The sequence below is a fragment of the Choloepus didactylus genome, chromosome 21 (assembly GCF_015220235.1).
Source record: "Choloepus didactylus isolate mChoDid1 chromosome 21, mChoDid1.pri, whole genome shotgun sequence".
NCBI lineage: Eukaryota > Metazoa > Chordata > Mammalia > Pilosa > Megalonychidae > Choloepus > Choloepus didactylus.
Window position 1 is genome coordinate 20,173,482 of NC_051327.1, and position 22,241 is coordinate 20,195,722.

Below are 22,241 nucleotides of genomic sequence, written 5' to 3' on the forward strand. Positions count from 1 at the left end.
GGTTTAGAATCAGGTTTTCTTTAGAATCTTGAACCTTCTACAGTCAAGTGATGTTCGGTTTGCTGATATTGCTGTTATGCAAAACACCAGGAATGGATCGGCTTTTATAAAAGGGGTTTATTTGGTTACACAGTTACAGTCTTAAGGCCATAAAGCGTCCAAGGTAAGGCATCATCAATAGGGCACCTTCACTGAAGGATGGCCATGGGCATCCGGAAAACCTATGTTAGCTGGGAAGGGACGTGGCTGGTGTCCACTTGCTCCCAGGTTGTTTCAAAATGGCGTTCTCCAAAATGTCACTCTTGGGGCATTTTATCCTCTCTTAGCTGCAGCTCCTCTTCAAAATGTCACTCTCAGTTGCTCCCTGGTCCCCGTTTGTGGACTCCAGTGATTCAATTAAGACCCACCCTGAGTGGGTGGGGTAACACCTCCATGGAAATTAGCTAATCAGATGTTTCACTCACAGTTGAGTGAATTACGTCTCCATGGAAACAATCAAAGGATTCCAGTCTAACCAACACTAATACATCTGCCCCCACTAGACTGCATCAAAGAACATGGTGTTTGGGGGACATAATGCATCCAAACCAGCACAGGTGGTAACAGTCTTTATATCTGGCAATGCTTTTTTGTCTTAAAGTCTTTGTTCTGGTAAAGCTCCTCTACCAGCTTTCTTGTGGTTAGTATCTGCCAGGCACATCTTGCTTCCTTCTTTCGTTTCCCTCTGTAGAGACCACTGGCACAGGGCTGAGGTGATGGGGACAGTGGCTGTGTGGAGTGGGGGCACGTGGTAGACTGTGGAGGCAGAGTTTGTGGGACACAGCGATTCCAGCTTGGGGGGCTGGGGCACAGGGGTGACACCCACAGGTGGAGGAAGGTGATTACGAACAGGTGGGAACTGGGCCTCCCCATGGCACACACAAGCCACTCCGGGTGAAGGTTAACAGTTTTTCCGCCCAGGGGTTCCAGGGGTTAGTTGTCGAGGGCGGGATCATGATCACAGCTCCTCTGGACTGCTAAACCCCATGTTTTCTGATTACAGTACAAAGGAAAAAACACCTACCTGGAGAAGATCGATGGCTTTCGGGCTTACTACAAGCAGTGGCTGAAAGTGATGCCAGCAGAGGAAACCCCCCACCCCTGGCAGAAGTTCAGAACAAAGCCCCAGGGGGACCAGGGCACTGTGACGGAGGCTGATGGAGACAGAGGTCTTGCGGACAGGTGAGAGCAGAGGCACCCTCTGGCACTGGGGGCCTCCAGCACAGCTCGGACGAAGTGCATGGACTTCTAAAGCCCCAGGACCCTTTCATGTTAAGAAAGGTGAACAAGTCAGTACCATTCGAGACTCGTGTGAGGGAGAAGTAGAGGCCAAGATGGCTGGCCAGCTCACAGCAGGTCTCAGAGGAGCTCCAGCCGCCTCCTCAGGTTGTATTGGACATATCGGACGTACTCACACTCACCTGAGAGACTGGCCCCATGGAGGTGAGGCCTATGGGCTGGTGCAGTCACACAGCACCTTAGTGGGGAGCATCTGTCTCCAGGGCCTGGCACTCTGTGAAAGAATGAACGCAGGGCCCACGAGGGTTAAAAGGTTTTATTTTTACAAATCACAGCTGATGAACCCCCAAAGCCTTCACCTGTAGAGACCGTGCCCCAATTCAGGCCAGGGTGGGCCACTCTGTGGAGAAGAGCTGCTCCCAGGACCGGGGCTCACAGCAGGAGACGCCCGTGAGGTCGAGTCGGGGTGGGGTCGGGGCCTCAGCCAGAGCAGCCTCGGCAGCCACAGTGCGTGCACTCGATGATGCGGCCCTGCAACAAGGGGCCTGCTGAGACGCTGCTCCGGGCAGGGCAGGCCCCAGCTCCTCCTGGTGCCCACCATGCCAATGTGGGTGTGGCAAAGTCAGACTGAAACAATTACCATTAGCCAGGAAGCCACATCTACAGGTGCATTTAAATTTATGCAAATTCAATTATGCTGTTGCCAAAAAGTGTCTTATCATTGGGCTGCTGCTTGGGGGTGACGGCGAGGGGGATTAGCTCAAGCAGTGGCTTTTAGAGGTGCAAGACCCTTGTCTAAGCAAGTGATACTGTGTTGAAACCCAACTAAATCTAAACCCAGCTCTGTTTTGGCTCCTAGGGCTCGGCTCCCCTCCCCACCCCACCAGAGCCGTCCCTCAGGGAGGCAGCCCCTGCCTGCCACTGCTCAGCACACCTGTCCTCGATCTGTGAGCCCACCCCGCCATCTGCTGTCACCGCCCACCTGCTGTGTTAGCACACTTGGTGCAGCCACACTCCCTACATCGTAACTAGTGCCCTGGGGTTGGGCTGAGCGATGCCGCACTTGGGAGTTTGGGAGATAGGCTGAATGCCAGCCACTCCTCTGCCCACTGTGCTGCTCCATTGTCAAGGCTGGAGCCCTGAGCTTGGCTGTTATGTGTCCAGCATCACTCCCGAGGTGCCCAGTCTAGTTCTGGAGCAGGGTTCCAGAAGTCCTTACAGGGTGAGTGGTAACACTGAGTGCCCTTGTGGCAGGCAGATGGCCTGGGGAGTAGGGTGGGATGGGGGCGGTGCACACGCTGACCAACTACCCGTTTCTGATTTAGCCCTCCCACCACTGAGGTGGGTCTCATCACCCCACTTTATAGGGGAGGACACCAGCTCAAAGCGAGGTCAGTAGCTTGCTGGGGGTGGAGTGGAGACTGGCTACACACCTACAAACACTGTCCTTGCCAAACCCTGCAGACAGATTCCTCTTGCTCCCAAAAGGGTGTCCCACAGGACAGCCAGTGACAAAACTCCATCCCAGTGCAAGAAACACAAAACCCTGTAGACTCAGCAAGGGCAGACCCTGGAACTGAAAACAGCATCACACTCGGTCACCAAGCCCTCTTGGAGAGGAACGTACCACTTCCAGCTTGCTTTTGGGAACCCGGCAGATGCAGTTGGTTCCGAAGTTGGTGTCCCGAGTCTGGATGCAGCGGAGGCAGCACAGGTTCTCGTAGCCCTGCTTCTTCCACTTTGCAATCAGGTTTTTATCTGCGTAGCCTTCTCTGATGCAGTACTCGTAGAGCTCTGTGAGGAGGACAGAAAGCACATCAGACCCCGGGGGACAGACCTTACCCACCCTTGGCCTGGCGCTACCATTAGTGGCTGACGCCCCCTTTATTCAGTGTAGGGATAAAGGGGGTGAAGAGCGAAAACAAAGACATGCATGAAAAAAATAAAAGGTCACATGGGGAATTCAGAACCACCGTGTCTGCTTAAAGAGGTAATCTGATGCATGTGACTAGTTTTTTTAAATAGCTATTTGAATTATTTGGAAATTCCCTAGGTCAGCATCTATAGTAATTATGTTATTAAAATTTTAGAACTATTAAAAAGTTTATCAGATGTTGCAAACCGTACCCACCCACCCCCTTTTTTTATTTGCTGAGGTTGCAAGAACAAGCAGCATGACTTAAATAAATCTGAAAGCCACTCAAGTTCAAAAGGGGACAAGAGAATCTGGCCAGTTACCTCTGCTTATGGCTTTGCGCTTGTAGAAGAGGTCAAAGATGTACCGTGTTTTTTGGTGGTGGATCCTGAAGATGGGCCACAGGGACTCCACTTTCCGCTTCCCTTCATGAGGTTCTGTTTCAGCTGCAGAGAAAAAGGCCTGTGTGTGCATTGGTGGGTAGGGCTAGTCTGCACAGAATACAGTTATTTCTTAATAACTAAGGATAAGGAATAAATACTTCACACTGCTAGGATGCTAAAACAAAAACCATGGACCACAACAAGCGGTGGTGAGGCTGTGCAGAAACAAACCCTCGGACGCTGGGGTGCTGCAGCCGCTGTGGGAGACAGTCTGGTGTGCCTCAGAAGGTTAAAGGATTACCGTGTGACCCAGCAGTTCTAGTATAGAGCCAAGAGAACTGAAAACGTCTGTCTACCCACAAACCTGTACACAAATGCTCACAGCAGCATTATTCACGAAAACCCCAAAGTAGAAACCCAGATGCCCATCGACTGAGGAACAGATAAACAAAATGTTATTCAGCAATAAAGAATGAACTAACTACCATCCAGGCCACTACACGGACAAACCTATGATTCCATTTATGTGAAATGCCCAGAACAGGCAAATACACAGACAGAAAATCAGTGGTTGGCAGGGGCAGTAGGTATTGGATTTCTTTCTGGGGTAATAAAATATTTTAAGACTGTGGTGATGGTCACACAACTCTGAATATACTAAAAACCACTTATGCCAACACTTTAAAAAGGTGGATTTTACAGCATTTGACATATCCCAATAAAGCTGTTGTTTAAAATTTTTAAAAAGATGATTTGACATATTTGACTGTTAGACAACATAGTTTTCTAAAAAAGCATTCAAGATAATTCTCTATCCTTTCAGACCTTTTTGTACATCACAATTTCACAAGGTAATTCCGAGCCCACAGACGGGCATCCTTATCACGTTACATCTCATTTCATCCCCCAACCAAAGTCCTTTAGGCATAAGGAAAAGAAAAAGAAAACCCCACACATTTCCAGAAGGCTGAGGGTCTGCGGGAAGCAAGTGCCCCTTCAGTGTGTGTTCCGGCTAAGGTCAGTTCACAGCTGCCACAAGGAGGGTCTCTCTCCTAGCAGTGACAAGCTGATCTTTGTCTGCAACCACGTCTCGCGGTTTAGGGCAAAGGAGAAAGGTGACGGGTGGTCAAGCAAACTACACCTCCATTTCTCCAACTTTTAAGACTCCCTATTACCTGGGATTATAGCTCAGTTCAACAAACAGGACTCTGTGACACTGACACAGGCATGGGGACATGAGTGTTCACTCAGCAGGGTGGGGATGGGGCTCTAGGTGCTCAAGACCCAGCAGTGAGCAAGACCCAGAGCCAAGGGTGCTGCGCCCAGGGCAGGGAGGCAGGTCAGCACTTGGCCGCGATGTTCACCACCACAGAGAAAAAGGAAACGTGGAAGGGGAAGCAAGCGGGAAGTGGGGACTGCCACTTCATATGGGGTGATCAAAGAAGGCCTGTGGCAAGGGGGCAAGTGAGACCTTAAGAAAGCAAGGGACAAATATGCTTCCCAGGAAGAATAAATGGCAAATGCAAAGGCCCTGAGGTGGACCATATCGGGGATCGAGGACCAGCAAGTGTGACAGGTGTGAAGTGATGGAGAGGGGGAGAGGACACGACCTGGTGGACCTGGAAGACTTTGGAAGGACTTTGGGTTTTGCTCTGATGGGAGCCCCGACTGGAGATTGTGGGTAGACAGTGATATAATCTGATTTAGGGTTTAAAACCCTCACCCAGGCTGCTGCTGCAGGGAGAGAAGCAGCAGGCTAGCACAATAATCCAGGTGAAAGGTGAAGAGAGTTGACACCAGACGGGTAGTCGGATTTTAGATATATAAGTTTTCAAACATTCTACTGTGCTGAATTTCAAATGTACACAAAAGTAGGTACCTGCAAGGACCTATCACCCAGCTTTGACGATTCAACCATATTTATCTAGTTCCTCTCACTGTGGAGGACTGGAGTATTTTAAAACAGATCTTGAACATCATAGCATTTCATTCACAAATATGTAAGGATGTGTCCATAGCCACAAGGCCACCCATCACTCCTCACCAGCTCCTCAGACCCACCCCGTTTCCACCGATGGCCTCAAAAATGCCTCTCGACAACTGATGTGTCTGAATCAAGACCCAAATAACATGCAGACGCTCAATTTGGTTACATTTGGTTGCTTACTACCTAGAACAACATTCCCTCTCCATTCTACCCCATTTTTGAGGATTTTGGATGATTCGGATGCTTGGATATGAAGTATGAAAGAAAGGGGGGAGGGGTGTCAAGGGTGGTTTACGGCCTGAGACAGGAAGCAGTTTTAGGGTAGGTAAAAAAGAAGTTCAGATCTGGGCCAGGTGAGTTTCAGATGAGTTTAGATAGTCCAGGGGAGACATCCCACAGCACGTGGTTTATGAGCCTGGAGCTGAACTGAGGCCCGAGGACACATCTGGAGGCACATGGGGCCACGTGTAAAGAGCACGGAAAGCTACGTGACTCGATGGGACACCAAGGGAGAGGGCAGGTTCCAGGCCTGAGTGGGTGGTGCTGACCACCAGCTGTCAGGGAAATGGGGAGGAGCCAGTGGAGGGGGGAGCATTTTGACCTGTCAGGTGGTTCCCTGAGGGGCCACTGCAGATGCTGACTTTTGTTTCCCCCGCTCCCATGTTTCACCCCTGAACAATGCACTAGGGCTGGAGCAGCTTTCCAGGCAGTGGGCGTCTGTCAAAATATTTGGTCATACACACCTAGTGACCCCTTCAGGCAAGGGATGGTGGACAGACAAGCAGCTGACAGAACCCAAAAGCCTGGAGAAAAACAGGCCGAGGAGGAAGGTTATTGGGTGACAAGGGGCTTGGAAGGACCACTTGGAGAGAGGGGCGGAAAGAGAGCGCATGCCTAGGGCAAGACACATGCTCAGAAAAGACCTGCGAGGCCTCTCGGCTTCACTTCTGGTGGGCTGTGGGCTGTGGGCTCAGGAGCTGGAGGTGAAGCACCCAGAGTAGCACTGAAGGAGGCCCCAGGGGAGTATCCCAGGGTTTAAGGAAATCTCGGCCAGCCGCCGGCTGACTGCTGAAATAAGAGAACAGAGACTTCAGTGACCACACCTGACAAAGAATACATTCTTTACAAAAATAGTTTGGAAAAGTCACTAAACCAACAGAACTTCTGAAGCAATCAAAATTCACCAAAAGCAAACCCTGGGGAAGGAAGAGAGATTTACCAAGTTACCACACTATAATATTCAGAATGCCCAGTTGTGAGCAAAAATTGCAAGACATACAAAGGATCAGGAAAGTATGGCCCATTCATAGGGGAAAAAAAATCGACAGCACCATCCCTGAGGCAGCCCAGACACTGACCTTACAAGACAAGGACTTGAGGTCACCTGCCTTAAAGATACGCAAAAGCAATAGGGAAACCATGGACAAAAACTGAAGAAAACAATGTATGAGAAAATGAGAACATCAATAAAGAGAAAGAAATTATGCCCAAGTAGAAATTCCAGCACTGAACAGCATAGCAACTGGAGCATAAAGTTCATCAGAGCAGAGAAGGAGCAGAGTTGAACCGGCAAAAGTAAGAACTGGCAAACTTGAAGATATGACAATTCAAATTGTCCAATGTGAGGAACAGAAGAGAATAAAGGAAAATGAACAGGGCCTGAGAGAGACCTTGGGACACCACCAAGCAATACTAGAGCAAGCATTATGAGAATCCCAGAAGACAGAAAAGGGCAGAAAGATTATGTGAAGAAATAATGGGCAAAACTTCCCAAATCTGACAAAAGACATGAATCCACACATCTAAGATGCTCAACAAATACCTCGTAGGATAAACTCAAATCTACAGAGACACATTATAATCAATCAGCTGAAAGACAAAGAGAGAATCAACTCATCACGTACAAGGAATTCACAATAAGATCAATGGATTTCCCACCAGAAAACATGGAGGCAAGAGAGAGTAAGATGATGTATTTAAAATTCCAAAAAAAAAAACAAAACCTGTCAAACAAGAATTCTATCTAACAAAACTACCCTAAACAAACTACCCAACCTAGCTAAACAAAAGCCAAGAGAGTTCATTACTACCAGAATGAACTCTAAAGTCATTCTTTACTACCCTAAAGAAATATTAAGGGAGTCCCTTCAGGATGAAATGAAATGACATTAGATAGTTAACACAAAGCTGTCCAAAAAAATAAAAACCCCAGGGAAAAGTAACTACATAGGTAAATATATATAGGCGAATATAAATGCCAGTATTATTCTATTTTTGGCTCACTTGTTTTGATATCCTACATGATTTGAAAGATAAATGCATTAGAAAATTATGTTTCGTATTCCAGTTGACAAAGAAGGCAGTGTAAGACTCTTCAGGGTGCCATTTCCCCACATAATTTTTGAACAACTGGCAAAAACAGGCAGAGCCATTGTCCTCAAAACTCTAGAAACAGTAACTAGGTGACTGCAGAATCAAGAAAATGCAGCTTTACAAAATCATTCAAAGAAAAGAGCCAAAATGTTAGCAGGAATGTTACCTCTGTTTTCTGTAACAAGTATGTGTCCCTTTTATAATCAGAAAAAAAAAGGGCTGTTTTTAAACTTTTTCAATGAATACCTAAAAAGAAATTTTACACTTACAAAGAAGAACTTTTGATACATAGTAATTCTAAAGAAGAAAAAAAAAGGAGAAAATGCAGCTTTAAGAGCGGCAGGAGGAGCCTGGGGCCCCTGCTGGCCCCTCCCCAGCAACCCCCTGCACACACTGAGGTGCTTGTACATTGGTGCCGCTCAGTCCAGGTGGCAGCCTGAAAGACTGAACCACGAACTGGCTGGCCCTCCGAGTTGCCAAGGGAAAAGCAGCTTGCTGGCAGCTAAAGAGATGTAAGAAACCATTAAGTCCAAATGGCCTGGGGCGAAGGATGGCCTGCTTTAAAGTGGACAAAAGAGCACCCAGGAGGGGGAGAAAGTCTATTTCACAGGCCACAGAGGGGCACTCTGAAGACTAGGAGCAACCACCAGCCCAGAACAAGAGGCAGGCTCAAGAAAGACAGAGGACCCCACACTTCACATCGCCTCAGGCTGATCTCCTTGACAGGAGGGCTAACTGAAGAAGAGCACGGGGCACGAAGAGCCAATTTGCCAAGATGGTGAAAGGCACTTTTTGCTTGGCTTGTTTGTTTTTCTTAAGTTGTGGCACTCAAGGGTCTCTGTCCTATCAGTAAGTACATTCAATCTTCAGGATAGGACAGCTCAGGAGTAAATCCCAGGATTAACATGTTAAAATATCAAAACGCAGAAAGTACAACAAAAGATTATAAGACAAAGAAACAGGAAATGATGGCCTATCCAAAGGAACAGGATAAAAATCAAGAAACCATCAACGAAGACGACCAGCCTTTGGACATACCCGAGAAAGACTTTAATACTCGGTATACCCAAGGAGATAAAGGAAAACATGGAGAAAGAACATCAGCATGTCAAGAAGACAATGAATAAACAATATGAGAATCTCAATAAGAAACAGAAATTTTAAAACAGAACCAAAAAGAAACACAGATATTGAAGACCACAATAACTGAAATTGAAAATTCCTTAGAAGGCTTTAACAGCAGATTGGAGCTGACAGAAAAAGCAGTGAATTCAAAGCCAAGACAAATGAATTCAACCTGAGGACCAGAAACAAAACACAATTTGAAAAGTAAACAGAGCCTAACAGGCCTGTGGGACACCATCAAGCACAACAATATACGAATATGGGAACCCCAGAAGGAGAAAAAAGGGAGAAAAAAAATCCAAAGAAATAATGGCAAAACTTTACTAAATAAAGCAAAAGACGTAAATATACACACACAAAAAAAACAGAAATCCAGGAAGATGATGGAATAGAACAAGCATATCCAATTTCTCCCAAATGGAATAACTAGAAAAAAGGCAGAAAATGACCGAGAAAGCAGTTCCAGGGTATGAACGTCCAGAGGACTTCTACAATATATAGGGGGACCTGGATGAAAAAGAGGAAGAATAACAAATGAAAGGACAGGGCGAGTGTATTCAATACTAGCAGCCTCCAGGGCTGGCGGCCTGTGGCCGGCAGGAGTGGGAGAGGGAGGAGCTCCGCACTGCCACACTCCCATCTCCGCGACCAGCTGGGGAGCTAACCCTTCTCAGTCCCAAGCCAGGCACTCCCATGGGGGAACTCAGGAACCAACAGATTTGTGTTGGCCACACACGGAGTCCTTGCTACAGTGCGCAGTGCCTCCCCCTTAACCCTGGGGCAGGTCACTTCAGGGGCCTGGTTTTGGGGAGGACTGGGGACCCTCTCCTCAGAAGGAGGGGGGACACAGAACTGAGCTGAGCAGACCCCACAATTAGCAGGGGAGAGAGACACTGTATTCTGCTGCCTGTATACCCTCTCCACGGAGGCTGGCGGCATGCATGGGTGGAGGGGGGATACAACAGAGGGTGCCACACAGAAACACCAAGAGCCCCTCCCCCAGCCCAGAGGCCCATAGGTGCACGGCGGGCAGGGCTCTTTCAGGCCAACTAAAAGTAAGGCACTTCTGAGCTGACTGAGGGCTGGGGAAGGTGAACCTCACAGCCCCACAGCCCGAGTTTAATCCCCTTGGAAGCCTGGGAATCACCTGACCGACCATGCCCACCCCCAACCCACGGGACTGGCAGTCTCCAGTGTGCACAGAGAACCGCTGTGCTGATTTGCATTTCCACCTGGTTTGGACCCTGCCCAGTGTGCAGCTGCAGTCAGGGAACATGGGCTTGAGGGGAAGAGGTGGCCCAACAGCATGTGCTGGGAAAACAGGGCAAGCGAACTCCGGTAAACCATGGTTCTGCCAAATTTTATACAGATGTCCAAACAGACTTGAATCTCCCCAAATAAACTTAAGATAAAATGCAAAGAAGGCAACAGAAAATCACAAAGCATTTGAAGATCCAAGAAGATATGGCCAAGCCAAATGACCAAATTAAAAAGACAGAGGAGGCACAGAACTTGGAACTAATCAAAAAAATACATAAAGATCTCCAAAACAACTCCAATGGGCTGGCTAAAGACAAAAAGGACATCAAGAAGACACTAGAAGAGGATAAAGAAGCATTTCCAAGGGTAAGCAGAAAAATAGTAGATCTTATGGAATTGAAAGATACTGCAGATCAAATTAAAAATATGCTAAAGAGGACTTCCGGGAAGACAGTGGAGTGGGTGAGGCAGAGCAGACTTCTCCTCTGTGAAAGAAACCAGAGAGGGGCCAGAGGACGCCCGGGACTGTGGTTTCGGGTGTAACTGGCCATAGAGGGAACCCTGTAGTAGGTGATGGGGACGCAGACAAAAATGCGGAGAAATAGCAACTTGAGGGACTGGCTCAACTCTGCAAATAAATTCACCACCCTCCCTCCAACATGGGACAAGAACCCCCCAGGTGAACGAGTCTCCCTGGCGACATGGGACATGTCTTTGAAATTTACTCTACAGTTACTTTTTAAGTTGTTTTGAATAGAAAAAGAAACATAAATATATATATACACACACACACACACTAGGGACACATAATAGCAGATTTAAAGAGGAAGAAGAAAGAATAAGTGAACTAGAGGATAAAGGCAATTGAATGTGAATACACAAAAGAACAAATGGTGAAAAAGATTGAAAAATTTGAATTGGATATCAGGGAAATGATGGACAACATGAACTGCACAAATATAAGTATCACTGGCATCCCAGAAGAAGAGTAAAGGCCTAGGAAGAGTATTTGAGGAGATAGTTGGGGAAAACTTCCTAACCCTTATAAAAGACACAAATATGCAAATCAAAGAAGCACAATGAACTCCAAATACAATAAATGCAAATAGACTCATTCCAAGACACATACTAATCAGACTGTCAAATGCTGAAGAGGAAAAAGTCCCGAAAGCAGCTAGAGAAAAGCAATTCACAACATACAAAGGAAACCACATAAGATTAAGTTCTGACTGCTCAGCAGGCACCATGGAGGCGAGAAGGCAGGGGTATGACATATTTAAGGTTCTGAAAGAGAAAAATTGCCATCCAAGAATTCTTTATTGAGCAATGCTGTCCTTCAAAAGTAAGGGAGAGTTTAAATTTTTCACAGACAAACAAATGCTGAGAGAATTTGTTAACAAGAGTCCTGCCCTGCAAAAAATACTAAAGGGAATTCTGTCGGCTAAAAAAAGAAAAGAAAGGAGAAAAAGGTCTGGAGATGGTCATAGAATTGAAGAGTATTAGTAAGGGTAACTAAAGGAAAAAATACAGAGAGAGGGAAAAATAGATCTGACAATCAACAGCCAAGGAATAAGATGGTTGGTTCAAGAACTGCCTTCCCAATAATAACTTCGAATGTGAATGGATTAAACCCCCAAAAAAAGATCCAGACCAGCAGAATGAATTAACAAGTATGATCCATCGATATTCTCTCTACAAAAGACTCATCTTAGAACCAATGAAACAAAAAGATTGTGAAAGATGGGAAAAAATATTCCATACAAGGTGTAACCAAAAGAAAGCAGGGGTGGCTATACTAATATCAGACAAAATAGACTTTAAATGCAAAAATGTCGTAAGAGACAAAGGACACTATATATTAACAAAAGGGACAATTCACCAAGAAGAAATAACAATCATAAATGTTTCTGCACCCAGTCAAGGAACTCCAAAGTACATGAGATAAACAGTGGTAAAAACTGAAGGGAGAGAGGAAGCTCAAGACGGGTCGTGGGTAGTGGAAGATTCTTCAACCAATCATGCCACCAATACAGATGTTTCTCTGTCTTCATATGATGAAGATGAGGGATCTACACTTATCCAAAAAGCAAGAGAGGCACCATCTGTCCCAATTGGGATGACAGGTTTTGCAGCAATTGCTGCATATGGATTATATAAACTGAAGAGCAGGGGAAATACTAAAATGTCCGTTCACCTGATTCACATGCACGTGGCAGCCCAAGGCTTTGCTGTGGGAGCAGTGACTCTTGGTATGGGCTATTCCTTGTATCGGGAATACTGGGTAAAACCTAAACCTTAGAAGAAGAGGTGCTGTCGTGCTATCTTGGTGTTGATGGTATTTGCTTTAGTTAAACACCTCAAATAAAGGTTACACATACATGCTGAAAATAAATCATCTGAGTAGGTTTAGATAACATGGTATTTTGAATATTGGCTTCCTTTCTTTCAGGCTTGATTTGCCTAGTGACCAAATTATTGGTGACAAGTTCACTAACTAGGTCACACAGGGAAGTCAAGTTAGCACAAAAGAAACATGTCATCCAGATTCTCTTGATAATGGTAAAATGTCCACGTTCTTAAACTCTCATGATGAAATTAGTGCTACAAAGGACAGCAGGCCAATCCTGAAGTATTTCGAGTTGCTGCAAAATATCACATTGGTTGTTATGTGCTATTTACCCCAATTAATTTTTTTCTGCCCACCTTCTAAACTTGTCTAGTGTTTTGGTTTCTAGGGCTGGTTTACTCTTAAAGAACTCAGAAAAGTGCATGGAATATAACATTATAATGCCTCCCACAACTGAAAATGTGTGTGTGTGTGTATGTGTTTAAGCTAAACCTAAAAACCTGGTAACAGAGCTGCTTACAAGTAGTATTTGTTGTAGAATCATACTTATAAATAAACATGAGGATAACTTAATTATGGATTCCAGTTTAGTTCTGTACGATTCATAAATGTTAAGCAAAACATATTACCTGTGTTTTGTATTTATGAGCAAGTTGGTTTGGCCAGGCATTATACAGAAACCTGACATACTACAGAATGCTTTGTTGCACTTGTGAAATTCTCTTGTCTGACTTTACATTCCATGGTGATAACATGATATACGTATTGTAATTAAAGTGAGTGAACACCCCCCACCAAAAAACAAACAAACAAACAAACAAACAAAACCTGAAGGGAGCAATAGACGTTTTAGATGTTTCCACAATAATAGTGGGAGACTTCAATACACCACTCTCTTCTATAGATAGAACCAGACAAAGGGTCAATAAGGAAATAGAGAAACTAAACAATTATAAATTAGACCTAACAGACATATTTAGACTATTGCATCCCAAAACACCAGGATACACTTTCTTCTCTAGCGCTCATGGAACATTCTCCGGGATAGATCATATGCTGGTGCACAAAACAGATCTCAATAAATTTAAAAAGACTGAAATAATTCAAAACACTTTCTCTGACATAATGTAATACAGTTGGAAATCAATAACCACCCAAGAACCAGAACTTTCACAAACATATGGAGGTTAAACAACCACTCTTAAACAATCAGTGGTCAAAGAAGAAATTGCAAAAGAAACTGGTAAATATCTGGAGATGTATGAAAATGAGAATATAGCATATCAAAACATAAGAGATGCAGCAAAGGCAGTGCTGAGAGGGAAATTTATAGCTCTAAACACATATATTAAAAAGGAAGAAAAAGCTAAAACCAAAGACCCAACTGAAGAAGCTAGAGAAAGAAGAGCAAACTAACCCTAAATCAAGCAAAAGAAAAAAAATTACAAAGATTAAAGCAGAAATAAATTATGTGGAGAACAACAACAACAAAAAATAGAATAAATAAAACCAAGAGTTGGTTCTTTGAGAAGATCAACAAGATTGACAAACCCTTACCTAGACCGACAAAGTCAAAAAGAGAGAAAACCCAAATAAATAAAATCAGAAATGAGAGGGGGTCATTACTATGGATCCCAAAGAAATAAAAATCGTAAAAGGATACTATGAACAACCATACACCAGCAAACTAAACAACTTAGAGGAAATGGACAATTTCCTGGAAACACATGAACCACCTAGACTGGCTCCAGAAGAAACAGAAGATCTCAATAAACCAATCACAAGAGATCCAATCCGTCATCAAAAATTCCTACAGAACGACCCAAGGACCCATCAACACATGAATGAATAAACAACATGTGGTATATCCACACAATGGAATATCATTCAGCTATAAAAATGAATGAAGTTCTGACACATGCCACAACTTAGAGGAACCTCAAAAACATTATGTTGAGTGAAATAAGCCAGTCACAAAGGACAAATACAGTATGATTGCACCTATGTGAAATATATAGAAAAGTAAATTCATAGAGACAGAAAGTCTCCTTTTATACTCAAAAGTTATTAGAGGTAACCAGGTGCCGAGAGAAGAGGAAATGGGGAGTTATTGCTTAATGGGTATAGAGTTTCTGTTTGTGGTGATGAAAAAGTTTTGGTGATGGTTGCATGACACTGTAATTTTAATTGATACCACTGAAATGTATACATAAAACTGGTTAAAATGGGAAACTATGTGTTATCTATACATTATACGATGCTAAAAATTAAAATCAATCCATCAATCAATCAATCAATCAATCAATCAATCTTGGTACAAAGAAAAGCCCAGAGCCAGATGGCTTCACAGGGGAATTTTACCAAACATTCCAAAAAGAACTAACATCATTCCTGCTCAAACTCTTTCAAAAAAAACTGAAGAAAAGGGAACATTACCTAACCCATTTTATGAATCTAACATCACATCACTCTAATATCAAGATCAAATAAAGATACCACAAAAAGGAAAAACTACAGGCCAATCTCCCCAATGAGTATGGATGCAAAGCTTCTCAACAAAATATTTGCAAATCAAATCCAAAGGCACATTAAAAGGCACATTAAAAGATTAACCCCACTATGACCAGGTGGGGTTCATGCCAGGCATGCAAGAGTGGTCCAACTTAAGAAAATCAATCAATGTAATACAACACATTAACAAATCAAAAGGGAAAAATCATATGATCATCCCTATTGACGCTGAAAAACCATTCAACAAAATTCACTTCTCTTTCTGATAAAAACACTTCAAAAGGCAGGAATTGAAGTAAACTTCTTCAATATGATAAAGGGCATATATGAAAAACCCACAGCCAGCATAGTACTCAACGGTGAGAGACTGAAAGCCTTCCTCCTAAGATTGGGAACAAGAGAAGGATGCACACTGTCACCACTATTATTCTACACTGTACTAGAAGTTCTAGCCAGAGCAATTAGGCAAGAAAAAGAGAAAACAGGCATCCAAATTGGAAAGGAAGAAATAAACCTTCATTATTTGCAGATTCATCAAATGCAGGTTCGTTATGAACCTGTATTTGGAAAATCCTGAGAAATCTATGACAAAGCTACCTGAGCTAATAAATTCAGCAAAGTGGTGGGATACAAGATTACTGTGCAAAAATCAGTACTGTTTCTATGTACCATAATGACCTAACTGAAGAGGCAATCAAAAAGAAAATTCCACTCACAATAGTAACTAACAGAATCAAGTATCTAGGAATAAGGATGAAAAAGGACCTCTACATGGAATACTACAAAACTTTGCAAAAGAAACCAAAGAGGACCTAAACAGGTGGAAAAATATCCTGTGTTCATGTATAGGAAGGCTAAATTTCATTAATATGTCAATTCTACCCAGATTGTTCTGTAGATTCAATGTAATACCAATCAAAATTCCAAGAACCGACTTGGCAGACTTGGAAAAGGCTAGTTATCCAATTTATTTGGAAGGGAAAATGGCCTTGAATTGCCAAAAACATCCTAAAAAGAAGAACAAAGGAAGACTCACGACTCCTTACTTTAAAGCCTACTATAAAGTCACAGTAGTCAAAACAGCATTCCAACAAAGAAAAGCCCAGGACCAGATGGCTTCACTGGTGAATTCTACTAATATTCCAAGAAGAATTAACACCAATAGTGCCCAAACTCTTCTGAAAATTTGGGAGGAACATCACAACATCACCCTAATAACAAACCCAGATAAATCCACCACAAGAGGACAAAATTACAGATCAATATCTCTTAGGAACGTAGATGCCAAAATCCTCACCAACTCACTAGCAAACCAGATCCAAGAGAACATTAAAACAATTATACACCAAGATAAAGTGAGTGGAATTTATTTCAGGTATGCAAAAGTTGGTTTAACATAAGAAAATCAATTAATGTAAATAGACCACATTAACACAACAAAGGAAAAACCACATGATCATCTCAACTGATGCAGAAAGGCACTTAATAAAATTCAGCACCCCTTCTTGATAAAAACACTTAGAAAATTAGGAATAAAAGGACATTTCCTCATGATAAAGGGCATATATGAAAAACCCCCAAGTAACAACATACTGCTGGTGAAAGACTGAAAACCTTCCTTCTAAAATGATGAACAAAACAAGGATGCCCACTGTCCCCACTGTTACTCAACATCGTATGGGAAGTTCTAGTGCAGCTATTATATAAGAAAAATAAATAAACGGCAACCAAATTGCAAAGAAAAAAGTAAAACTTTCCCTATTTGCAGATAACATGATCCTATATACTGAAAAGTCCACAACAAAGCTCCTAGAGCTAATAATTGAATTCAGCAAAGTGACAGGGTACAAGATCAACACCCCCAAATCAGCAGCATTTCTATATATAAACAATGAACAATCAGAAGAAGTCAAGAAAAAAATTCCATTTACAATAACAATGACAAGAATCAGATACCTCCGAATAAATCTAACCAAGACATAAAGGACTTGATGCAGAAAAGTAGAAAATGTTGCCAAAAGAAATCAAAGACCTAAAATCAAAGAAGACCTAAATAAATGGAAGGACATTCCATGTTCATGAATTGGAAGACTAAATATCATTAAGATGTCAATTCCACCTGAATTGATTTACAGAATCAACTGAACACCAATCTAAACTCCAATGCCCTACTTTGCAGAAATGGAAAAGCCAATTACCAAATTTATTTGGAAGAGTAAGGGGACCTGAACAGCCAAAAACTTAGTGAAAAAGAAAAACAAAGTTGGAGGACTCATACTTCCTGACTTGAAAGCATATTACAAAGCTATAGTGGTCAAAACAGCATGCTACTGGCACAAAGATGGACATATTGATCAATGGAATAGAACTGACAGTTCAGAAACAGACCTGCACATTTATGGTCAATTGATTTTTGATAAGGCTGCCAAGTCCACCAAAATGGGACAGAACGGTCTCTTCAAGAAATGGTGCCAGGAGAACTGGATATCCATAACCAAAAGAATCAAAGAGAACACCTATCTCACATTTTGTACAAAACTTAACCCAAAATGGATCAACCTTGATGCCATTATCTTGCATGAAATCAGCCAGACACAAAAGGACAAATACTATATGATTTCACTAACATGAACTAAATATAACAAGCAAACTCATGGAGTTATTATCTAGAATACAGGTTACCAGAAGACAGAATGAGAATAGAGAATGGTGAATTAAATTGTGCAGAATTTTCAATAAGGTTGATTGTAAATGTTTGGAAATGGACAGAGGTGATGGTAGCACATTATTGTAAGTGTAATTAACAGCACTGAATTGTGTGTGTGAATGTGGTTGAAAGGGGAAGTTTAAGGTCATGTACGTCACCAGAAAGAAAGTTAGAGGAGAAAATATGGGACTGTAAGACAGTGAATCCTGTTGTAGACAATGAAGGTTGTTAATAGTAGAAGTATAAGAATGTTCTTCCATGAACCAGAATATATGTCAGTAGGTATTAATAATAAGGCAGTATATGGGGGAAATTACACTTAATGCAAACTATGGACTACAGTTAACAGTAATATTATAATAATCTTCCATCAACTGTAACAAAGATTCACACCAGTGGTAAGTGTCAATAATAGGGAAGTATAAGGAATATGGGGTTTTTCTTTATGAAGCAATGAAAATGTTCTAAAATTGATTATGGTGATGAAAGCATAGTTCTGTAAGCATACTGACAGCCAGTACATTTTGGATGGTGTGGTGGTTTGAAGCTGTTATGTACCCCAGAAAAGGCCATGTTCTTTTATTCCATTTCTGTGGGTGCAGACCTATTGTGGGTGGGACCTTTTGATTAGGTTGTTTCAACTGAGATGTGACCCAGCCCATTCAAGGTGGGTCTTAATCCTTTACTGGAGTCCTTTATGAGAGGATAAAAAGCAGAGACCTTTGGAGAACGCTTAGAGAGAGAAACACCCTGGAGAAGCAAGAAAGGACCCACAGAAACTGAAAGAACCAGAAGCTGAAAGCAACGAAACCTGAGAGCAAAGGACCAGCAGACGCTGGCCATGTGCCTTCCTATCTGATAGATGAACCCCGGATGCCAGCAGCCTTTCTTCAGAGAAGGTATCCTCTTCTTGACGCCTTAATTTGGACATTTCCACAGCCTTAGAATTATAACTGGTAATTTAGTAAGTCCCCATTGTTAAAAGCCAACCCATTTCTGATATACTGCATTCCAGCAGCTTTACTAAACTGAAACACTGTCTTGTAAGTTTGAAAGTATTTCAAAAGAAAAACTTAAAAAAAGAAAAAGGGACATTATCAAGAAAGACAACCTAAAGAATAAGGGGAAATAGTTGCAAATCACATGTCTGGATATGGTTTAATGTCCAGTATGCAAAAAACTCCTATATCTCAACAACAAAAAAACAACCAAATTTTAAAAATGCGCAAAGGAGTTGAACACACATTTCTCCAGAGTATACAGTATAGAAATGGCCAAAAAGCACATGAAAAGATGTTCAAAATCATTAGTCATTAAAGAAATGGAAATCAAAACCACAATGAGATACCACTTGACACCCACTAGAATGGCTATTATTAAAAAAAAAATGAAAACAAGTGTTGGCGAGGAAGCAGAGACATTGGAACTCCTGTACACTGTTGATAGTAATGTAAAACGGTGTGGCACTGTGGAAAACAGTTTGGTAGTTCCTGAGAAAGTTAAAGAATTACCACAGGACCCAGCAATATATACTCTTAGGTATATATCACAACAAACTGAATGCAGGGACTCAAACAGATACGCAGTTCACAGCAGCATTATTCACAATATCCAAAAGGCAGAAACAACCCAAGTGCCGCCGACAGATGCAACGGACTAACAAAATGTAGTATGTATATATGATGGAATATTATTCAGCTTTAAAAAGAAATGAAGTTCTGATTCTTGGTATGGCATGAATGAACCTTAAAGACATTATGCTGAGTTAAATAAGCCAGACTCAAGAAGACAAATATTGTATAATTCCACTTATATGAAATGCCTAGAATAAGCAAAGCCATAGAGACAAAGAATAGATAGATTAAAGGTTCCTACGGGCCAAGTGTAGAGAGTAATGAGTTACTGCTTAATGGGGAAAGAGTTTCTGTGGGGGGGTGATGGCATGTTATAAATGTAATTATATCACTGAATTGTACACTAAAAAATGGTTAAAATGGGAAGTTTTGTATTTTATATAAATTAACATGATTTAAAAAATTTTAAATGTGAAAGCAAAAAGGAGCAGCATTTCCAAATAAATATATTTTATATGTTTTTAAATACACATCTAACCAAAAAAGTAAATAATTACAAGGTAAATAATTACAAGTAGACTACGTAACTATTTAACCTATATTGCCTAAAGCTTTTATATTCAATCTGCCAAAAAAACCCAAACAAAAAACTTTATTTTAATGTTATCTTATTTTAGAGCATTTAAAGTGTATTCCTTAGAGTTAATACGCAAAGAAAACAAGTCCGTGTCAGAGGGCCTCAATGGTGCTGTCTCTTCCATTTATACCTGCATTTATACCTGGAGGCACCTAAGCCTGTGACCTCTGAACCCAGCCAAGCCAGAAAGGAACCCTTGCACTCACCTTCTCGCATCTTTTGATCTAATTCATCCAGCGTTGGCTCAATCAACTCCCAGCCGTCTGGAGGAGCTTTCCGGCTTCTTTTGACTTTAGGCATTTTCTTTCACAAGATTAACTTGCAAAGATCTGGGGAAACAGATTAAATTAAATAAATTGGTCTGAATTTCAGATTCCTCAAAGGTCTTCCTCAGCCACCATTTGAGCGCACATTCCTGGGAGCAGTATACAGCTGTACAGCTACAGCTTCAGAATGCCTGGATTCAAATCCTGGTTCTGCCACTTACTCATTATAGTGACCTTTAGAAAGCTACTTAAACCTCCCTAAATCTCACTTTCCTCTTCTGTAAAATGGGGATAATAGAACTTATATGGGTCATTGTGAAAATCATTAAAATTGAATATAAAGTGCCTGACGCATGAAACGTGCTTAAAAGATGTTTGCTGTTATCATTAACTAGAAGTCTGACCCTGTGCTGGAAGTTTGGGACATAGAACAAGGAATAAGACACTGCCCTCTGCCCCTAAGGTGACATTCAAGCAGTGGAGACAAGTGAAAAGGCAATTATGATACAGTGTGAGGAGGACTATAATTAAGGGAGCTGAGAGGAGTGTTTAAAAAGAAAAGGCTCTAAAACCAAAGCTGCTTAGGGTCTTCACCTTAAGAGAATGTGATAGAAAAGATCTCCAGTTTCTGCAATTACAGGCTTGGGTTCTTGTCCAGCTCAATAATTTACTCACTCGGTGACTCTGGAGAGGTCCTCAGTCTCCTCATCTGTAAAATGACGGCAGTGTGTTAGCCAATTGCCAAAATCTCTGTTAGACCTAACAAACGTGCTACATGAAGACAACTCATGTAAAGCCCATACGATAGATCAGTCCAAATCTACAGAGTAAAGTTTTTCAAACCACAGTGTTTCCTACCTGGTAGAGAGAACTCAAGTCAGTTCAGCTTTTATCTTTTAAGCACAGCGGATTCATCTCCCCAAATTAATCTCTCCCTTTTGTAAGGTACCTGAGAGTTTACAAAGTCCTCCCCTCCCCCTCTACACAGCCTACTCTCATGAACAGCCTGTTGAGGTGTTATTCTTACTTTACAGATGAGGAATCAAACGCCACGAGGTAATCAGGGTCCCACCTGGGGAAGTCTGACTCTGATTGGGGGCTCCTGATGCCAAAATCAGTGCGCTCTGCACTGGTCTCCCCTGCGCTGAAGCGAAAGGTCGGATGGAATCTGGTCCCTACCCCAGAGCGCATAGGTTCGGGGGTCACATGGGGACAGCCTTCACAAAAGAGAATTATCACTTTCCTACGACCTAGAGAAATTCGGGAGCCCTGGCACAGCCTGGGAGCCAGGAGAAGCCTCTCGGGGGAGTTAACAGGTAGGAGGTAACTAAATCAAGAAGAGATGTCCGGGAGGCTTGAGAGAGGTAGGAGAGCTCGGAGGAGGATGTGAGAGGGAGGGCGCTAGCAAAAAAGGGTTACAACTGGGAACGTAGGGAAGGTTCATGGCGAGGACGGCACCGGAACCGGGCTTAGAGAACAAGCAATATTTAGACAGAAAACGTCCCCGGCGGCCAAAACCGACGGAAAAGATGCCTAGAATCCCCAATCCGTCGACCAGTCAGCTGAATCAACAAAGGCGCCACCTCCTCCCGGGAACCCACTCCGACCTCCCGGTCCAGGGGCCCGACCCCGTCCTAGTCCAGCCGCTCAGACCTCCCACTCCTGACCGAGACCTTCGCCAAAGCACCCGAGCACAAACGGAAAAGACCTACCAGAACACCCGTCTCCATCGGCCGCCGCTTCTCTATTGACGGCTTCCGCCCCTCACGTGATCATTTCCGGCTGAGGTCCACGCGGAGCCCCGCCCCTTTACGTGAGAGGTTTGCGTCATCTTAGGTGACCGCAACGCTGCCTCTAGAGAATTCTGCAGCTGCTGTT

The 22,241-nt window shown here is 42.9% G+C and overlaps 3 protein-coding genes across 8 annotated transcripts in view; 2 read left to right on the forward strand and 1 right to left on the reverse strand.

Annotated features, from left to right (window-relative positions):
- Positions 1-20,639, forward strand: part of LOC119517806 (pentatricopeptide repeat-containing protein 1, mitochondrial-like) — a 36,267-nt gene extending 15,628 nt beyond the window's left edge. For 3 of the 5 annotated variants that reach the window (XM_037814822.1, XM_037814824.1, XM_037814823.1), the window contains exons 9-10: positions 1,043-1,221; positions 2,138-11,130. In XM_037814822.1, the coding sequence (XP_037670750.1) occupies positions 1,043-1,221; positions 2,138-2,306 (348 nt within the window). In that variant the 3' untranslated portion in view covers positions 2,307-11,130. Of the gene's footprint in view, positions 1-1,042; positions 11,131-20,469 lie in introns of those variants that run through there. The other 2 variants (XM_037814825.1, XM_037814826.1) reach the window with 2 other exon arrangements.
- BUD31 (BUD31 homolog) lies at positions 1,577-22,208 on the reverse strand. Of its 2 annotated transcripts, none has more exons than XM_037814912.1 (6): positions 22,076-22,208; positions 20,958-21,072; positions 20,304-20,426; positions 3,517-3,639; positions 2,906-3,072; positions 1,577-1,809 (listed from the first exon to the last, which is right to left on the reverse strand). In XM_037814912.1, the coding sequence occupies exons 3-6, from the start codon at positions 20,395-20,397 to the stop codon at positions 1,759-1,761; spliced, it is 435 nt and encodes a 144-aa protein (XP_037670840.1). In that variant the 5' UTR covers positions 20,398-20,426; positions 20,958-21,072; positions 22,076-22,208; the 3' UTR covers positions 1,577-1,758. The 2 variants fall into 2 exon arrangements, with proteins under 2 accessions (XP_037670840.1, XP_037670841.1); XM_037814913.1 differs by having other exon boundaries at positions 21,039-21,072; positions 22,076-22,155.
- On the forward strand, positions 10,219-13,241 carry LOC119518003 (HIG1 domain family member 1A, mitochondrial-like). Its single transcript, XM_037815108.1, has 2 exons — positions 10,219-10,399; positions 12,286-13,241. The coding sequence occupies exons 1-2, from the start codon at positions 10,219-10,221 to the stop codon at positions 12,618-12,620; spliced, it is 516 nt and encodes a 171-aa protein (XP_037671036.1). The 3' UTR covers positions 12,621-13,241.
- Positions 22,209-22,241: the final 33 nt, after the last annotated feature.

Coding starts and splice junctions, on each gene's coding strand:
- LOC119518003 (XM_037815108.1), top strand. CDS start 10,219: ATGCCCACCCCCAACCCACGGGACTGGCAGTCTCCAGTGTGCACAGAG. Junction 10,400..12,285: donor AACAGGGCAAGCGAACTCCG/GTAAACCATGGT, acceptor TAAAAACTGAAG/GGAGAGAGGAAGCTCAAGAC.
- BUD31 (XM_037814912.1), bottom strand. CDS start 20,397: ATGCCTAAAGTCAAAAGAAGCCGGAAAGCTCCTCCAGACGGCTGGGAG. Junction 3,073..3,516: donor GCGCAAAGCCATAAGCAGAG/GTAACTGGCCAG, acceptor TCCTCCTCACAG/AGCTCTACGAGTACTGCATC. Junction 1,810..2,905: donor CCAAAAGCAAGCTGGAAGTG/GTACGTTCCTCT, acceptor CCCTTGTTGCAG/GGCCGCATCATCGAGTGCAC.